Source organism: Anomaloglossus baeobatrachus, chromosome 11 (genome assembly GCF_048569485.1).
Source record: "Anomaloglossus baeobatrachus isolate aAnoBae1 chromosome 11, aAnoBae1.hap1, whole genome shotgun sequence".
Taxonomy (NCBI): Eukaryota; Metazoa; Chordata; class Amphibia; order Anura; family Aromobatidae; genus Anomaloglossus; species Anomaloglossus baeobatrachus.
The window spans coordinates 105,763,974-105,780,962 of NC_134363.1; the positions used below are offsets into that span (position 1 = coordinate 105,763,974).

General features: G+C 47.5%; 1 protein-coding gene across 1 annotated transcript in view; it reads right to left on the reverse strand.

The window, feature by feature from the left end:
* LOC142255825 (NXPE family member 1-like) overlaps positions 1-6,355 on the reverse strand; it is a gene marked incomplete at its 5' end in the record, with an annotated part of 47,196 nt that extends 40,841 nt beyond the window's left edge. The window contains one exon of the mRNA XM_075327270.1: positions 6,278-6,355. Coding sequence (XP_075183385.1) covers positions 6,278-6,355 — 78 coding nt within the window. The remainder of the gene's footprint in view (positions 1-6,277) is intronic.
* Positions 6,356-16,989: the final 10,634 nt, after the last annotated feature.

The following is a 16,989-nucleotide window of genomic DNA, read 5'->3' on the forward strand; positions in this document are numbered from 1 at the left end:
GTTCCAAAGTTAGCAGAACTGGTGAGTGATCTGAGATGACAGAAGTGAGAATGTCAACTACTTTCAGAGAATAAAGAGGGACAGAAGTTAGCCAATAATCAATACGAGTATGAACATTATGCATTCTTGAGTATAAGGTGTACTGTCTCTTCGTGGGGTGCTGCATCTCCAAGCATCAACTAGGTAGAGTCTATCCAACAGGTTAGGAATCGCTCCAGTGGAGGGATGAGATTCAGGCATAGGTGTATATCTATCAAACAATGAGTCATGAAGAACATTCAAGTCTCCACCGAGCAGTATGTTAGTGGAATGCCAACCATGAACCACTTCCAGAAATTTGGAGAAGAAAAAGAATTAGTAGTATTAGGAGCATAAACATTAATGAGGCAATATTCCCGCTGTTCAATAAGAGCCCTTACCAGTATGTACCGTCCCGCCCAATCTCTCACCACCTCCTGTATTGAGTAGTCTAGGGCCTTATGAAATAAAATGGCAACCGCACACTTTTTCCATACAAAGGAAGCCTCAATACATTACAAATAATGTATATTATGGACTGCTGGATCTCCTCTACAAAGCCAATGAGATTCCTTCAGAAATGCAATATGAGGGCGAAAGCGAGTAATATGGTCTATCAATTTCCTATGCTTCACTGGAGAGTTAAGGCCAGCAACATTCCAGGATAATAATTTAAGGGAGTCTACATTAATCTGAGAAACTACGTTATGGGTAGTAGCCATATTAACCTATTCTGCATCGAGGCCAAGGAGCAGAAATGGTTAAACCAAACCATAAGGGTGAGGGCCTGTCCCAGCGAGCAGACCCCACCACCCAAACCAAAGAAAAGAATCAAGTAAGCATTGTGCCCAAGGAAGAGGAACCCACCCCCCACCCCCAATCCCCTAAAGAACAAAAAGACAGTATATAAATATGGATGTAGAATATCAAAACATGATGTCCCGACCAGTAGTACCCCCTATGAAATGATATTTTACAGGAAAATAATAAAGAAATGCATAACTAGTAACCAATTAAGGATATAAAATAGTGCCATCGAAATGAGACCATACTTGAACTGAAGTCAAGCTCCAGAAGGTACACAAATGTATGAATATAAGCCACAGTCAAGTAACAGGAGAAGATGCCCGGAAGGAGCGCTCCATAACTTCCAAGGCTTTATGGGGGTCATCAAAGAACACTGGTTTTTCATGGAGCACTACCCGTAGATGACAAGGATATAGGAGGGCAAAACGGATATCCTTGTAATGTAGCAGCTTACAGCCAGATGAAAAGGTATGCCGCTTAGTCGCCACTGAATTGGAGAAGTCCTGGAACAGGAGAAGAGAATGACCTTCATACTGCAGTGAGGATAAGGCACGGAATGCCCGGAGCAACTGCATTTTGTCCTGCTAATTTAGCAGTTTAAAGATGACAGGACATGGGCGAGACGCTGAGCCGAAACGTTCAGGCCCCACTCTGTGAGCTCTCTCCACCACCATGGAACCAGGAAGTTCAGGTAATTTAAGTACCCGAAGGAGCCATGAAGAAGTAAGATGATGAAGGTCCTTCACCGACTCAGGGATACCAATGAGCCGAAGATTATGATGACTTCGATTTTCCAAGTCACCAATTTTCTCAAGAAGCTGCCCCAACGTTTGTGCATAATCCTCCAATTGAGCGGGATAAGACTGCAGGGCAGGGGTCTCAAACACGCGGCCCACGGGCCACATGCGGCCCCTCAGGGTAGTTCGTGCGGCCCCCAGGCCCGTGCCTCTGTTCACTATCGTGGCAGGTGCAGGGGCCGCAGCCACTGTCTGCACTTTATGTCAGATGAATGTGTTGCAGCGCTGCACTCTCGCGCCGGCAATACAATCATCTCACATAAATCACTGACAGTGACACTGCAGCTGCCGCGGTAGTGACCAGGGGCACGGGCCTGGGGGCCGCACGAAGCAGAGATGAGGCAGCGGAGGGAGCGCGGGACAGGTGAGAAGAATGGTGTGTGTGTGTGTGTAAGAGTGTGTAAGAGTGTGTGTGTGTGTGTTGGACGTTAACCCCTTAGCGACCTATGATGTACTGGGTACGTTATGGCTCCCTGGTACTTAAGGACCCATGACATACCCAGTACGTCATGGTGAAATCGCGGCCACGGTGGTTGCAATGGCTGCAAACACCTTAGATTCAGGGAGGAGGGGACCTCAGGAGGGGTGGTGTCTCCTCCCCGGACCTACGGAGGCTGTGATTGGCTGAGTGGCGTTCGTCAGCCAATCACAGCAACTAATGTTTCAGCCATTGAAAATCGCTGAAACATTAAATCCAGCCAAGATCAGGGCAGCTGTAGCCCTGATCATTGGCTAGAGCTGGGTGACTTGTGTTTCACCCGCCCCCAGCTCTGATTGGAGAGACCGGCCTTGTGACCGATCTCTCCAATCACTGTGGATCTGGGGCCGGAGACCACTCCCCTCAGCTTCACTCCGGCGTCTGTGGAAGGTGAGTGGAGCTACTGACCCATTACTACAGGATGGGGACAAAGTGCGCACATTACTATGAGATGGGGATAAGGCTGGGGACAATACTTTAGGATGGGGACATTACAAGGATGGGCACAATACTATTGGATGGGGACATTATTACTATAGTATGGGGACATTAGGATAGGGACTAGGATGGGCACATTACTAAAGGATAGGGACTAGGATGGGCACATGACTATAGGATGGGGACAAGGCTGGGGACATTACTATAGGATGGGACAAGGTGGGCACAGTACTATAGGATGGGGACTAGGATGGGCACAGTACTATAGGATGGGGACATTACTACAGGATGGGGACAAGGTGGGCACATTACTGTAGGATAGGGACATTACTACAAGGGGACAAGGATGGGAAACATTACTATAGAATAGGGATAATGCTGGGGACATTACTATAGGGTGGGGACAAGGTTGGCACATTACTAAAGGATGGGCACATTACTATAGAATAGGGACAGTACTATAGGATGGGGACATTGCTACAAGGGGACAAGGATGGGGAACATTACTATAAGATGGGGGACATTACTATAGGATGGGGACAAGGATGAACACATTACTATAGGATGGGGACAAGGATGAACACATTATTATAACATGGGGACAAGGATGAACACATTACTGCAAAATGGGGACAAGGATGGGGAACATTACTTTAGGATGGGGACAAGGATGAGCACATTACTGTGTGATGGGGACTAGGATGGGGCACATAACTACAAGGGGACAAGGATGAGCACATTACTGTGGGATGGGGCACAATACTACAAGGGGACAAGGATGGGCACGTTACAACAATATGGGGAACATTACTAAAAGATGTTGGTCAAAATTTCTATATAGTGCTAATTGTAAGACTATTAGTTACAAGAAAGGGATAAAATGTAAAAAAAAAAAAAAGTTTTATATTTAAACAAAGAATGTGCACGTTTGCTATAATGAACAAGTGAAAATGTTGAAAATCAGTGATCCCAAGGTGTGTAAAAAAAAAAATAAAATATATATATATATTATATATGGTACCAATCCAATAAAAATGTCACTTTGTCCTGCAAAGAATGCGGCCCCCCAAATTATTTTTTTCCTCTGTGCGGCCCATACACCCAGCCGAGTTTGAGACCCCTGCTGCAGGGTATCCTCCAAATCAGAGATTCACTGCTCAGCCGCTGAAATTTTGTTGGAGTGGTCAGTCAGCTTAGAAGTGATTAGCTCCAAGGAAGATTGAAATGTCTGGAATCTAGTATTCAAATTGTCTCTCCAGTAAAGGAGACAAACTCTAGCACAGCGCCACCTATTGGAAGTAGCGATCCTAAAAGTCACAAGTGGATTTTCGACAATCCTTTGCAATATGACTCAGGATATATAAGCCAGATCAGAATCCCAATTTGCAGACACGGTGTTTCGGGGTGCTTGCCCCTCGTCAGTGCAAAGTATGGGGGTGTCTGATCTGGCTCATGAGAAAGCTATGTGGGGACCACGGGGGAACACTATTCTCCTTAAGGAGACTTTGCAAGCCAGTCTGGCTGCCAGGTAAGGGGACTTATAGCTGCAATGCCCCTCTGGGAAATATTCAAATTGTCTCTCCAGTAAAGGAGACAAACTCTAGCACAGCGCCACCTATTGGAAGTAGCGATCCTAAAAGTCACAAGTGGATTTTCGACAATCCTTTGCAATATGACTCAGGATATATAAGCCAGATCAGAATCCCAATTTGCAGACACGGTGTTTCGGGGTGCTTGCCCCTCGTCAGTGCAAAGTATGGGGGTGTCTGATCTGGCTCATGAGAAAGCTATGTGGGGACCACGGGGGAACACTATTCTCCTTAAGGAGACTTTGCAAGCCAGTCTGGCTGCCAGGTAAGGGGACTTATAGCTGCAATGCCCCTCTGGGAAATATTCAAATTGTCTCTCCAGTAAAGGAGACAAACTCTAGCACAGCGCCACCTATTGGAAGTAGCGATCCTAAAAGTCACAAGTGGATTTTCGACAATCCTTTGCAATATGACTCAGGATATATAAGCCAGATCAGAATCCCAATTTGCAGACACGGTGTTTCGGGGTGCTTGCCCCTCGTCAGTGCAAAGTATGGGGGTGTCTGATCTGGCTCATGAGAAAGCTATGTGGGGACCACGGGGGAACACTATTCTCCTTAAGGAGACTTTGCAAGCCAGTCTGGCTGCCAGGTAAGGGGACTTATAGCTGCAATGCCCCTCTGGGAAATATTCAAATTGTCTCTCCAGTAAAGGAGACAAACTCTAGCACAGCGCCACCTATTGGAAGTAGCGATCCTAAAAGTCACAAGTGGATTTTCGACAATCCTTTGCAATATGACTCAGGATATATAAGCCAGATCAGAATCCCAATTTGCAGACACGGTGTTTCGGGGTGCTTGCCCCTCGTCAGTGCAAAGTATGGGGGTGTCTGATCTGGCTCATGAGAAAGCTATGTGGGGACCACGGGGGAACACTATTCTCCTTAAGGAGACTTTGCAAGCCAGTCTGGCTGCCAGGTAAGGGGACTTATAGCTGCAATGCCCCTCTGGGAAATATTCAAATTGTCTCTCCAGTAAAGGAGACAAACTCTAGCACAGCGCCACCTATTGGAAGTAGCGATCCTAAAAGTCACAAGTGGATTTTCGACAATCCTTTGCAATATGACTCAGGATATATAAGCCAGATCAGAATCCCAATTTGCAGACACGGTGTTTCGGGGTGCTTGCCCCTCGTCAGTGCAAAGTATGGGGGTGTCTGATCTGGCTCATGAGAAAGCTATGTGGGGACCACGGGGGAACACTATTCTCCTTAAGGAGACTTTGCAAGCCAGTCTGGCTGCCAGGTAAGGGGACTTATAGCTGCAATGCCCCTCTGGGAAATATTCAAATTGTCTCTCCAGTAAAGGAGACAAACTCTAGCACAGCGCCACCTATTGGAAGTAGCGATCCTAAAAGTCACAAGTGGATTTTCGACAATCCTTTGCAATATGACTCAGGATATATAAGCCAGATCAGAATCCCAATTTGCAGACACGGTGTTTCGGGGTGCTTGCCCCTCGTCAGTGCAAAGTATGGGGGTGTCTGATCTGGCTCATGAGAAAGCTATGTGGGGACCACGGGGGAACACTATTCTCCTTAAGGAGACTTTGCAAGCCAGTCTGGCTGCCAGGTAAGGGGACTTATAGCTGCAATGCCCCTCTGGGAAATATTCAAATTGTCTCTCCAGTAAAGGAGACAAACTCTAGCACAGCGCCACCTATTGGAAGTAGCGATCCTAAAAGTCACAAGTGGATTTTCGACAATCCTTTGCAATATGACTCAGGATATATAAGCCAGATCAGAATCCCAATTTGCAGACACGGTGTTTCGGGGTGCTTGCCCCTCGTCAGTGCAAAGTATGGGGGTGTCTGATCTGGCTCATGAGAAAGCTATGTGGGGACCACGGGGGAACACTATTCTCCTTAAGGAGACTTTGCAAGCCAGTCTGGCTGCCAGGTAAGGGGACTTATAGCTGCAATGCCCCTCTGGGAAATATTCAAATTGTCTCTCCAGTAAAGGAGACAAACTCTAGCACAGCGCCACCTATTGGAAGTAGCGATCCTAAAAGTCACAAGTGGATTTTCGACAATCCTTTGCAATATGACTCAGGATATATAAGCCAGATCAGAATCCCAATTTGCAGACACGGTGTTTCGGGGTGCTTGCCCCTCGTCAGTGCCACTCAGGACATAAGCACTGGTACGTCCTTACCAGTCTGTCCTGGGAGGCCTCCGATCCTAGAGTTAAAGATGGCGGCTGTGGGTTCCTGCAGCTCCTGCTTCCACTTTGTCAATCTCGCCCGGGGTAGTAAGCACCGTAGGCAATGTGGAGGCGATGTGTGGTGGTCCTGCCAGGTGTATATGGCAGTGGTCTCCGAGGCACGGCCAGGGGGTTTGATCTGCGTTGCCAACGCTGCAGGCCTCAGCTAGACCTCTGGGTGCAGAGTGGAATCCGGCAGTTAAATTAGGTCAGACCCAGCTCAGATTCTGATGAGGATGGTATCCCCTGGGTGCACTGACAATCCATGGGTGTTAGGGTGTCAAGGGGACCTCCGCAGTAGCTTGATGGAATGGATGGGCTCTGCTTGTGACGGAGCTCCCTCATGCACGTCCTTCCCTGTCAGCAGCCATCTTGAATTTCATCCTGTTACTTTTCAAAGTACAAAGTGGCAAATAACATTTAGTAATGTCATTGCAAGGACACAAATAATAAAGTTTGAATGATGCAAACACAACAAAGGAATTGCACGGATACCCTTTACTTCAGATGATGTGCTACTATCAATAGTATTTTAAAACACATGTAAGTAATTTATCTACAAAAATAACACAAATAAACATAATCAAATTATTTTATTTCTTACCTTTTTTAAGTTTTGATAATAAATGATGCTAACCAGGAGACAGAATGAAGCTAATGATATCAGATAACCTTTGTATGATAGCAGGTAACTCATTATGTCTGCAAAAGAACAATAGGAATTAAACATCTATAGCCATAATTTTTATCTCTCACAATAGCGTTATACAGTAAGTATATCTGTCTCTAATCTCCCTCTGTTTCTTTTTCTATATACACTGGAGATCAAAATTAGAGAACAGCAATGACTGTAGCACAGAGAAAGATTATAACTACATTTTCTGAAGGTAACAACAGTCACCAATCAGTAGGAACTGCACAGGCCTTTGCTGTGAATGGCTTCAGCACATCTGTGGCCACAGGACATCACTAGTCTCTCACATTGCTCTGGTGTGATTTTGGTCCACTCTTCTTCCAGTCTCTTCCACAGTTCTTTGACTGTTGTGGGTTTCTTGGCCATAACTTTGTCACCAAGGATTTTCCAGAGGTTTTCTAATGGGTTTAGATCAGGACTCTGGGCTGGCCATTTCATTGTTTCAATTTTTTCTGTTTCAAGGAACTGCTTTACCCGTTTTGCTTTAAAATTAAAAAGTTTGATATTTTCCACTGTTAAACACTAGGGGGAGCAGCTTCTGAAATCCTACAGAAATCCTAGTGTAGAAATAGCCTGGATTACAGCTTCAGTAAAGTGGGCAGAATCTGCTCTCCTGTGTGTGATGTCACAGCTCCAGCTCCCAATCTGGGTGTTTCCAATGGATAACAGAGAATGAAATGTAGGGACACAGTGCGGAGCCATTTTGTTGGTGACCAGAAATGTCTAAAGTGTCACCAAGAACAGCTGGAGTATCACACAGGATAGGATTAGATACAGCAACTCAGCAGACAGTACCACACAGGATAGGATTAGATACACGGCTCAGCGGACAGTATCACACAGGATAGGATTAGATACACAGCTCAGCAGACTATCACACAGGACAGGATTAGATACACAGCTCAGCAGACAGTATCACACAGGAGAGGATTAGATACACAGCTCTGCAGATAGTATCACACAGGATAGGATTAGGTACACAGCTCTGCAGACTATCACACAGGATAGGATTAGATACACAGCTCTGCAAACAGTATCACACAGGATAGGATTAGATACACAGCTCTGCAGACAGTATCACACAGGACAGGATTAGATACACAGCTCTGCAAACAGTATCACACAGGATAGGATTAGATACATGGCTCAGCAGACAGTATCACACAGGATTAGATACACAGCTCAGCAAACAGTATCACAGGATAGGATTAGATACACAGCTCAGCAGACAGTATCACACAGGAGAGGATTAGATACACAGCTCTTCAGACAGTATCACTCAGGATAGGATTAGATACAGCTCAGCAAACAGTATCACACAGGACAGGATTAGATGCACAGCTCTGCAGAGAGTATCACACAAGATAGGATTAGATACACAGCTCTGCAGACAGTATCACACAGGATAGGATTAGATACACAGCTCTGCAGATAGTATCACACAGGATAGGATTAGATACACAGCTCTGCAAACAGTATCACACAGGATAGGATTAGATACACAGCTCTGCAGACAGTATCACACAGGACAGGATTAGATACACAGCTCAGCATACTATCACACAGGATAGGATTAGATACACAGCTCTGCAAACAGTATCACACAGGATAGGATTAGATACATGGCTCAGCAGACAGTATCACACAGGATTAGATACACAGCTCAGCAAACAGTATCACAGGATAGGATTAGATACACAGCTCAGCAGACCGTATCATACAGGATAGGATTAGGTACACAAGTCAGCAGACTATCACACAGGACAGGATTAGATGCACAGCTCAGCAGACAGTATCACACAGGAGAGGATTAGATACACAGCTCTTCAGACAGTATCACTCAGGATAGGATTAGATACAGCTCAGCAAACAGTATCACACAGGACAAGATTAGATGCACAGCTCTGCAGACAGTATCACATAGGACAGGATTTAAGGAGAAAGATTGGTATCCGCTCACCTGTAGCCAAAGGAGGGGTCACCGTATCCAGGACTCGTGCAAGGGAAAGGGTATACTGGCAATCCAGATTGTAGACAGAGGGCAATCCAGCAACAAAGTCCAAGGGATATTAAAATCCAAAAATTTTATTAAATTAGGGTATAAACAACTATCAGAGAGGATGCATTTCGAACCCAATGGCTCTTAGTCAGTCTTGGGTTCGAAATGCATCCTCTCTGACAGTTGTTTATAACCTGTTTGGACCTTTTTTATATGGATTTTAATTTGATTTAATAAAATTTTTGGATTTTAATATCCCTTGGACTTTGTTGCTGGATTACCCTCTGTCTACAGCTCTGCAGACAGTATCACACAGGATAGGATTAGGTACACAACTCTGCAGACTATCACACAGGCTAGGATTAGATACACAGCTCAGCAGACAGTATCACACAGGATAGGATTAGATACACAGCTCTGCAGACAGTATCACACAGGACAGGATTAGATACACAGCTCAGCAGACTATCACACAGGAGAGGATTAGATACACAGCTCTGCAGACAGTATCACCGGTACACACACAGGCCGACAGGTGGCAGGTGGAAGGGAGGGGGGGTGTTATTGGAGACGGTAGCAGCAGTGGAGGTGGGGGGAGGGACGCTGGTACTCACTTGCAGAGGCACACAAACACACACACAGCAGCGGCGGTGGAGGCAGAGTGGGGGCGTCATTGGAGACGGTAACGGCGGGGGGAGGGGAGGCGGCGGCAGCGGTGGCGGGGGGAGGGGGTGTCTTTGGAGACAGAGACGGTAACGGCGGGGGGAGGGGCGGCGGCGGTGGCAGCAGTAGCGGGGGAAGAGCGGGGCTGGGTAGAGTGGAGGGAGGGGGTGTCATTGGAGGCAGTAATGACGGGGGGAGGGGAGGCGGCCCGGCACCCCGTACTCACACATCCCGGCGGTTGACAGGGATAAAGTGGAGCAAACAGCATACGCTGTGAGCTCCATAATAATCGCGCTCATCTCCTCCCTCTGCTGTGATCTGGACAGCCCAGGGGGCACGTCCAGGTCACACCAGACGACTAAAGATGAGCGAACCGGTCCCGGTTCGGCTCGAGGTCGGTTCGCAGAACGGAGGTCCCGTTTGAGTTCGGTTCGTCGAACGTTCGACGAACCGAACTCGAACCGCATAGGAAACAATGGCAGGCATTCACAAACACATAAAAACACCTAGAAAACACCCTCAAAGGTGTCCAAAAGGTGACAAACAACTTACAACACAACACAAACACATGGGAAAGTGACAAAGACATATACTCATGCGAAAACAAAAGAGCAGGACAAGGAAAAAGTGGAGGACACACAGATATAGGCATGGCACGCCCTTCTAAAATCATGTAAAACACCGCAAGGTTACTCCAAGCGGAGTCTCCCTTTTTTACAAAAATTGGGCCCCACACACACCCACCCATTCAGTGGCAGCAGTTGTGCCCCAGTTGTAAACTTCACAGCTAGATTTGCATCAAGCACATTCAAAAATACGCCATAATTAACCGTCCCCAGGATGACACCGGGGTAGGTAGCAAAGTCTTTCCTGATCCCAGCTCTGTTCATCTTGGCTCCTTTTAAAAAACACAGCAAGCAAGGGTTACTCCAAGCGGAGTCTCCCTTTTTTCCAAAAATTGGGCCCCACACACACCCACCCCTTCAGTGGCAGCAGTTGTGCCCCAGTTGTACACTTCACAGCTAGAATTGCATCAAGCACATTCAAAAATACGCCATAATTAACCGTCCCCAGGATGACACCGGGGTAGGTAGCAAAGTCTTTCCTGATCCCAGCTATGTTCATCTTGGCTCCTTTTAAAAAACACAGCAAGCAAGGGTTACTCCAAGCGGAGTCTCCCTTTTTTCCAAAAATTGGGCCCCACACACACCCACCCCTTCAGTGGCAGCAGTTGTGCCCCAGTTGTACACTTCACAGCTAGATTTGCATCAAGCACATTCAAAAATACGCCATAATTAACCGTCCCCAGGATGACACCGGGGTAGGTAGCAAAGTCTTTCCTGATCCCAGCTCTGTTCATCTTGGCTCCTTTTAAAAAACACAGCAAGCAATGGTTACTCCAAGTGGAGTCTCCCTTTTTTCCAAAAATTGGGCCCCACACACATCCACCCCTTCAGTGGCAGCAGTTGTGCCCCAGTTGTACACTTCACAGCTAGATTTGCATCAAGCACAATGAAAAATACGCCATAATTAACCATCCCCAGGATGACACTGGGGTAGGTAGCAAAGTCTTTCCTTATCCCAGCTCTGTTCATCTTGGCTCCTTTTAAAAAACACAGCAAGCAAGGGTTACTCCAAGCGGAGTCTCCCTTTTTTCCAAAAATTGGGCCCCACACACACCCACCCCTTCAGTGGCAGCAGTTGTGCCCCAGTTGTACACTTCACAGCTAGATTTGCATCAAGCACATTCAAAAATACGCCATAATTAACCGTCCCCAGGATGACACCGGGGTAGGTAGCAAAGTCTTTCCTGATCCCAGCTCTGTTCATCTTGGCTCCTTTTAAAAAACACAGCAAGCAAGGGTTACTCCAAGCGGAGTCTCCCTTTTTTCCAAAAATTGGGCCCCACACACACCCACCCCTTCAGTGGCAGCAGTTGTGCCCCAGTTGTACACTTCACAGCTAGATTTGCATCAAGCACATTCAAAAATACGCCATAATTAACCGTCCCCAGGATGACAACGGGGTAGGTAGCAAAGTCTTTCCTGATCCCAGCTCTGTTCATCTTGGCTCCTTTTAAAAAACACAGCAAGCAAGGGTTACTCCAAGCGGAGTCTCCCTTTTTTCCAAAAATTGGGCCCCACACACACCCACCCCTTCAGTGGCAGCAGTCGTGCCCCAGTTGTACACTTCACAGCTAGATTTGCATCAAGCACATTCAAAAATACGCCATAATTAACCGTCCCCAGGATGACAACGGGGTAGGTGGCAAAGTCTTTCCTGATTCCAGCTCTGTTCATCTTGGCTCCTTTTAAAAAACACAGCAAGCAAGGGTTACTCCAAGCGGAGTCTCCCTTTTTTCCAAAAATTGGGCCCCACACACACCCACCCCTTCAGTGGCAGCAGTTGTGCCCCAGTTGTACACTTCACAGCTAGATTTGCATCAAGCACATTCAAAAATACGCCATAATTAACCGTCCCCAGGATGACACCGGGGTAGGTAGCAAAGTCTTTCCTGATCCCAGCTCTGTTCATCTTGGCTCCTTTTAAAAAACACAGCAAGCAAGGGTTACTCCAAGCGGAGTCTCCCTTTTTTCCAAAAACTGGGCCCCACACACACCCACCTTTTCAGTGGCAGCAGTTGTGCCCCAGTTGTACACTTCACAGCTAGATTTGCATCAAGCACATTCAAAAATACGCCATAATTAACCGTCCTCAGGATGACAACGGGGTAGGTAGCAAAGTCTTTCCTGATCCCAGCTCTGTTCATCTTGGCTCCTTTTAAAAAACACAGCAAGCAAGGGCTACTCCAAGCGGAGTCTCCCTTTTTTCCAAAAATTGGGCCCCACACACACCCACCCCTTCAGTGGCAGCAGTTGTGCCCCAGTTGTACACTTCACAGCTAGATTTGCATCAAGCACATTCAAAAATACGCCATAATTAACCGTCCCCAGGATGACAACGGGGTAGGTGGCAAAGTCTTTCCTGATCCCAGCTCTGTTCATCTTGGCTCCTTTTAAAAAACACAGCAAGCAAGGGTTACTCCAAGCGGAGTCTCCCTTTTTTCCAAAAATTGGGCCCCACACACACCCACCCCTTCAGTGGCAGCAGTTGTGCCCCAGTTGTACACTTCACAGCTAGATTTGCATCAAGCACATTCAAAAATACGCCATAATTAACCGTCCCCAGGATGACACCGGGGTAGGTAGCAAAGTCTTTCCTGATCCCAGCTATGTTCATCTTGGCTCCTTTTAAAAAACACAGCAAGCAAGGGTTACTCCAAGCGGAGTCTCCCTTTTTTCCAAAAATTGGGCCCCACACACACCTACCCATTCAGTGGCAGCACTTGTGCCCTAGTTGCAAACAGGATGTTTTGATTTGCATCAAGCACATTCCAAATCCACAAGCATTTACTCTCCCCAGGATGACACAGGGGTAGTAAATTCCTTCTGGATCCATGACTTGTTCATTTTGATGAACGTCAGTCTGTCCACATTGTCACTGGACAGACGCGTGCGCTTATCTGTCAGCACACACCCAGCAGCACTGAAGACACGTTCAGAGACAACGCTGGCAGCTGGACACGACAAAATCTCCAAGGCGTAACTGGATATCTCTGGCCGTTTTTCTAGATTTGAAGCCCAAAATGAGCAAGGCTCCATTTGCAAAGTCATGGCATCGATGTTCATTTGGAGATACTCCTGTATCATCCTCTCCAGCCGTTGACTATGTGTCAGACTTGTTGTCTCTGGTGGCCTTGCAAAGGAGGGTCTAAAAAAATTATGAAAAGATTCCATAAAATTGCTGTTACCAGCACCAGATACGGTCCTACTGGTACGGGTAGACTGTTGAAGATGACGAGACCGTCCCATGTTTGTCAAGTTACAACTGGGAGAATCACTCCCTGCACCTGCACGGTTGTTTGGTTTAAAAGCCGAGCTAAGATCGAGTAACAGCTTCTGCTGATACTCCTGCATACGTGCGTCCCTTTCTATGGCTGGAATTATGTCACAAAATTTGGACTTGTACCGGGGATCTAATAGTGTGGCAATCCAGTAGTCATCATCACTTCTAATTTTGACAATACGAGGGTCATGTTGGAGGTAGTGCAACAAGAAGGCACTCATGTGTCTTGCGCAGCCATGCGGACCAAGTCCACGCTGTATTTGTGGCATAGAGGTGCTAACCGTTCTTTCTTCCTCTGACATCTCCCCCCAACCTCTTTCAACAGAAATTTGACCAAGGTCTCCCTCATCCGCTGAGTCTTCCATGTCCATGGACAGTTCGTCCTCCATTTCTTCATGTTCTCCTGCACCTTCCTCATCATTTAGCCTGCTACCATGCGCCCTTGTTGAACCCTGTCCCCCATGGTCCCATGCCTGCCGCGTTGGTGATGATGAACGTCTGGACCTTGGTGATGTTGTTGTCCCTTGCGCATATGAATCCTCCTGTAGTTCCTCCCCTTCCTGTTGTCCCACCCCCTGACTCCGAATAGTGTTTAGCGTGTGCTCCAGCATGTAAATGACTTGAATTGTCATGCTGATAATGGCATTGTCAGCGCTAAACATATTCGTTGCCATGTCGAAACTGTGCAGAAGGGTGCATAGGTCCTTGATCTGAGACCACTCCATCAGGGTGATCTGCCCCACCTCTGCATCTCGTTGGCCCAGGCTATACGTCATGACGTATTGCACCAGGGCTCGGCGGTGCTGCCACAGTCGCTGTAACATGTGGAGAGTTGAATTCCATCGTGTTGCCACATCGCATTTCAGGCGATGAACCGGCAGGCCGAAAGACTTCTGGAGCGATGCAAGTCGCTCAGCTGCGGCGCTTGAATGGCGGAAGTGAGCAGACAGTTTTCGTGCCCTGTTCAGAAGGCCATCTAGGCCGGGATAGTGTGTTAAAAATTGCTGGACAACAAGGTTCAACACGTGAGCCATACAAGGCACGTGTGTCACCTTGCCCAGGCGAAGGGCCGCACCCAGGTTTGCAGCATTGTCGCACACGGCCTTACCAGGCTGCAGGTTGAGCGGAGACAACCATTTATTAAACTCGGACCGCAGAGCTGACCACAACTCCTCAGCTGTGTGAATCTTATTCCCAAGACATGTCAAGCTAAAGACCGCCTGATGCCGTTGCGCTCTGCTGCCAGCATAGTAATGAGGCGTGCGTGATTCCTTCTGCGCAGTGAGATCGCTGGTGGCCTGACCAGGCAGGCTTGGGCGGAGGGGGAGGACCCAGATGAGGTGGAGGAGGCAGAAGCAGTGGCGGAACTTGGACAGACAGAGGATTGACACACAAGTCGTGGGGATGGCAAGACTTGTGCAGCAGACCCTTCAACATCTATCACCATAGTTACCCAGTGCCCAGTCAGCGACATGTAATGTCCCTGTCCATGCTTACTGGTCCAAGTATCGGTGGTGAAATGCACCCGTTCACACACAGAGTTTCTCAAGGAAGCGGTGATGTTGTGTGTGACATGCTGGTGTAGCGCGGGCACACCTTTCTTAGAGAAGTAGTGGCAACTAGGCATCTGGTACTGGGGCACAGCGACAGACATAAGGTCTCTAAAATCCTGTGTGTCCACTAGGCGGAAAGGCAGCATTTCGGTAGCCAAGAGCTTACAGAGGGATAGAGTCAACCTCTTAGCTTTGTCATGGGTCGCAGGAAGTGGCCTTTTATTTGACCACATCTGAGGGACAGAGATCTGGCTGCTGTGTGTAGACGGTGTTGAGTAGGGTGTCCCTGGAAAAATGCAGGTTTGTGAGGAAAGTGCAGGCGGAGACCTGATGTTGCCTTCATCCAACGTTGGTGCTATCGATGTCTGAGAGAGCTGTACACACTCACTTGTTTCCCCTTCCAAACCAAATGACGACCTACCAAGAAAACTGCCTGTTGCGGTTACAGTGGTGGAAGTTGTGCGTGGAAAAACAGGTGTGACAGCTGTCCCCACAGTCATAGAAGATGAAGAGCGCGCGGATGCACTGGAAGGGGCAGGCGGTGGATGGTTCGCTCCGCTAGGCCGCATTGCAGCAAGGTGAGCTTCCCACCGGGACATATGATATTTATTCATGTGACGATTCATGGAAGAAGTTGTCAAACTGCTGAGGTTTTGACCTCTACTAATAGAACCATGACAAATTTTACAGATCACATAATTTGGGCGATCTTTTGCTATGTCAAAAAGGACCAGGCTAGGCAAGGCTTAGAGGGCATGCGACCTGTTGATCCACCCCGACTAGTGCTCAGAGGCAGAGTGGTGGCTGAGGATGCAGTTGTAGACGTGCTACCAGTACTCCGACTCTGTCCAGGAAGGCACAAGGTAACTTCGTCATCAGTTGCATCCTCCTCCACCACCTCTGTTGACCTCCTCGAGTGCCTGACTGGGGGTTGACAGTAGGTGGGATCTAGAACTTCATCATCAATTGTTGTGTTTGCACTCCCCTCCCCCTCAGACCGAGCCTCTTCTTGCCCTGACCGAATATTTAAGTTGTCATCCCAATCGGGTATCTGCGTCTCATCTTCATCAGTATGTTCCTCATTGTCTATAACCGCAGGTGTTACAGTTTGTGACAAAGGGTCAACATTATGCTCAGAAACTTGGTCCTCACGGCCTGAGTCAGAGTCACAAAGGTTCTGGGCATCACTGCAGACCATTTCATGTTCTGTACTCACTGTAGCTTGGGAGCAGACCTCTGATTCCCAGGCTATAGTGTGACTGAACAGCTCTGCAGACTCAGCCATCTCAGTTCCACCATACTGTGCAGGGCTGATGGAGACTTCAGAGCTGGGAGAAAGCAAGTTTGATTGGGATGACAACTTAGAGGACTGGTGTTTTTTGGATGCGGTACTTGAAGTGGCTGAGAGGGCACTTGTTGGACCACTTGAGATCCATTCAAGCATTTCCCTTTTTTGGCCATCATCTACCTTTGTTCCTGTTGTTCGTGTCCGTAAAAAAGGGAGCACATCGGATTGTACACGGTAAGTAGTAGACATCTTACTTTTGCTGGTAGATGGTCTATCTTCAGCAGATGATAATAATAATAATAATTAATAATAATTTTATTCATTTATATAGCGCTATTAATTCCACAGCGCTTTACATACATTGGCAACACTGTCCCCATTGGGGCTCACAATCTAGAGTCCCTATCTGTATGTCTTTGGAGTGTGGGAGGAAACCGGAGTACCCGGAGGAAACCCACGCAAACACGGGGAGAACATACAAACTCCTTGCAGATGTTGTCCTTGGTGGGATTTGAACCCAGGACCCCAGCGCTGCAAGACTGCAGTGCTAACCACTGAGCC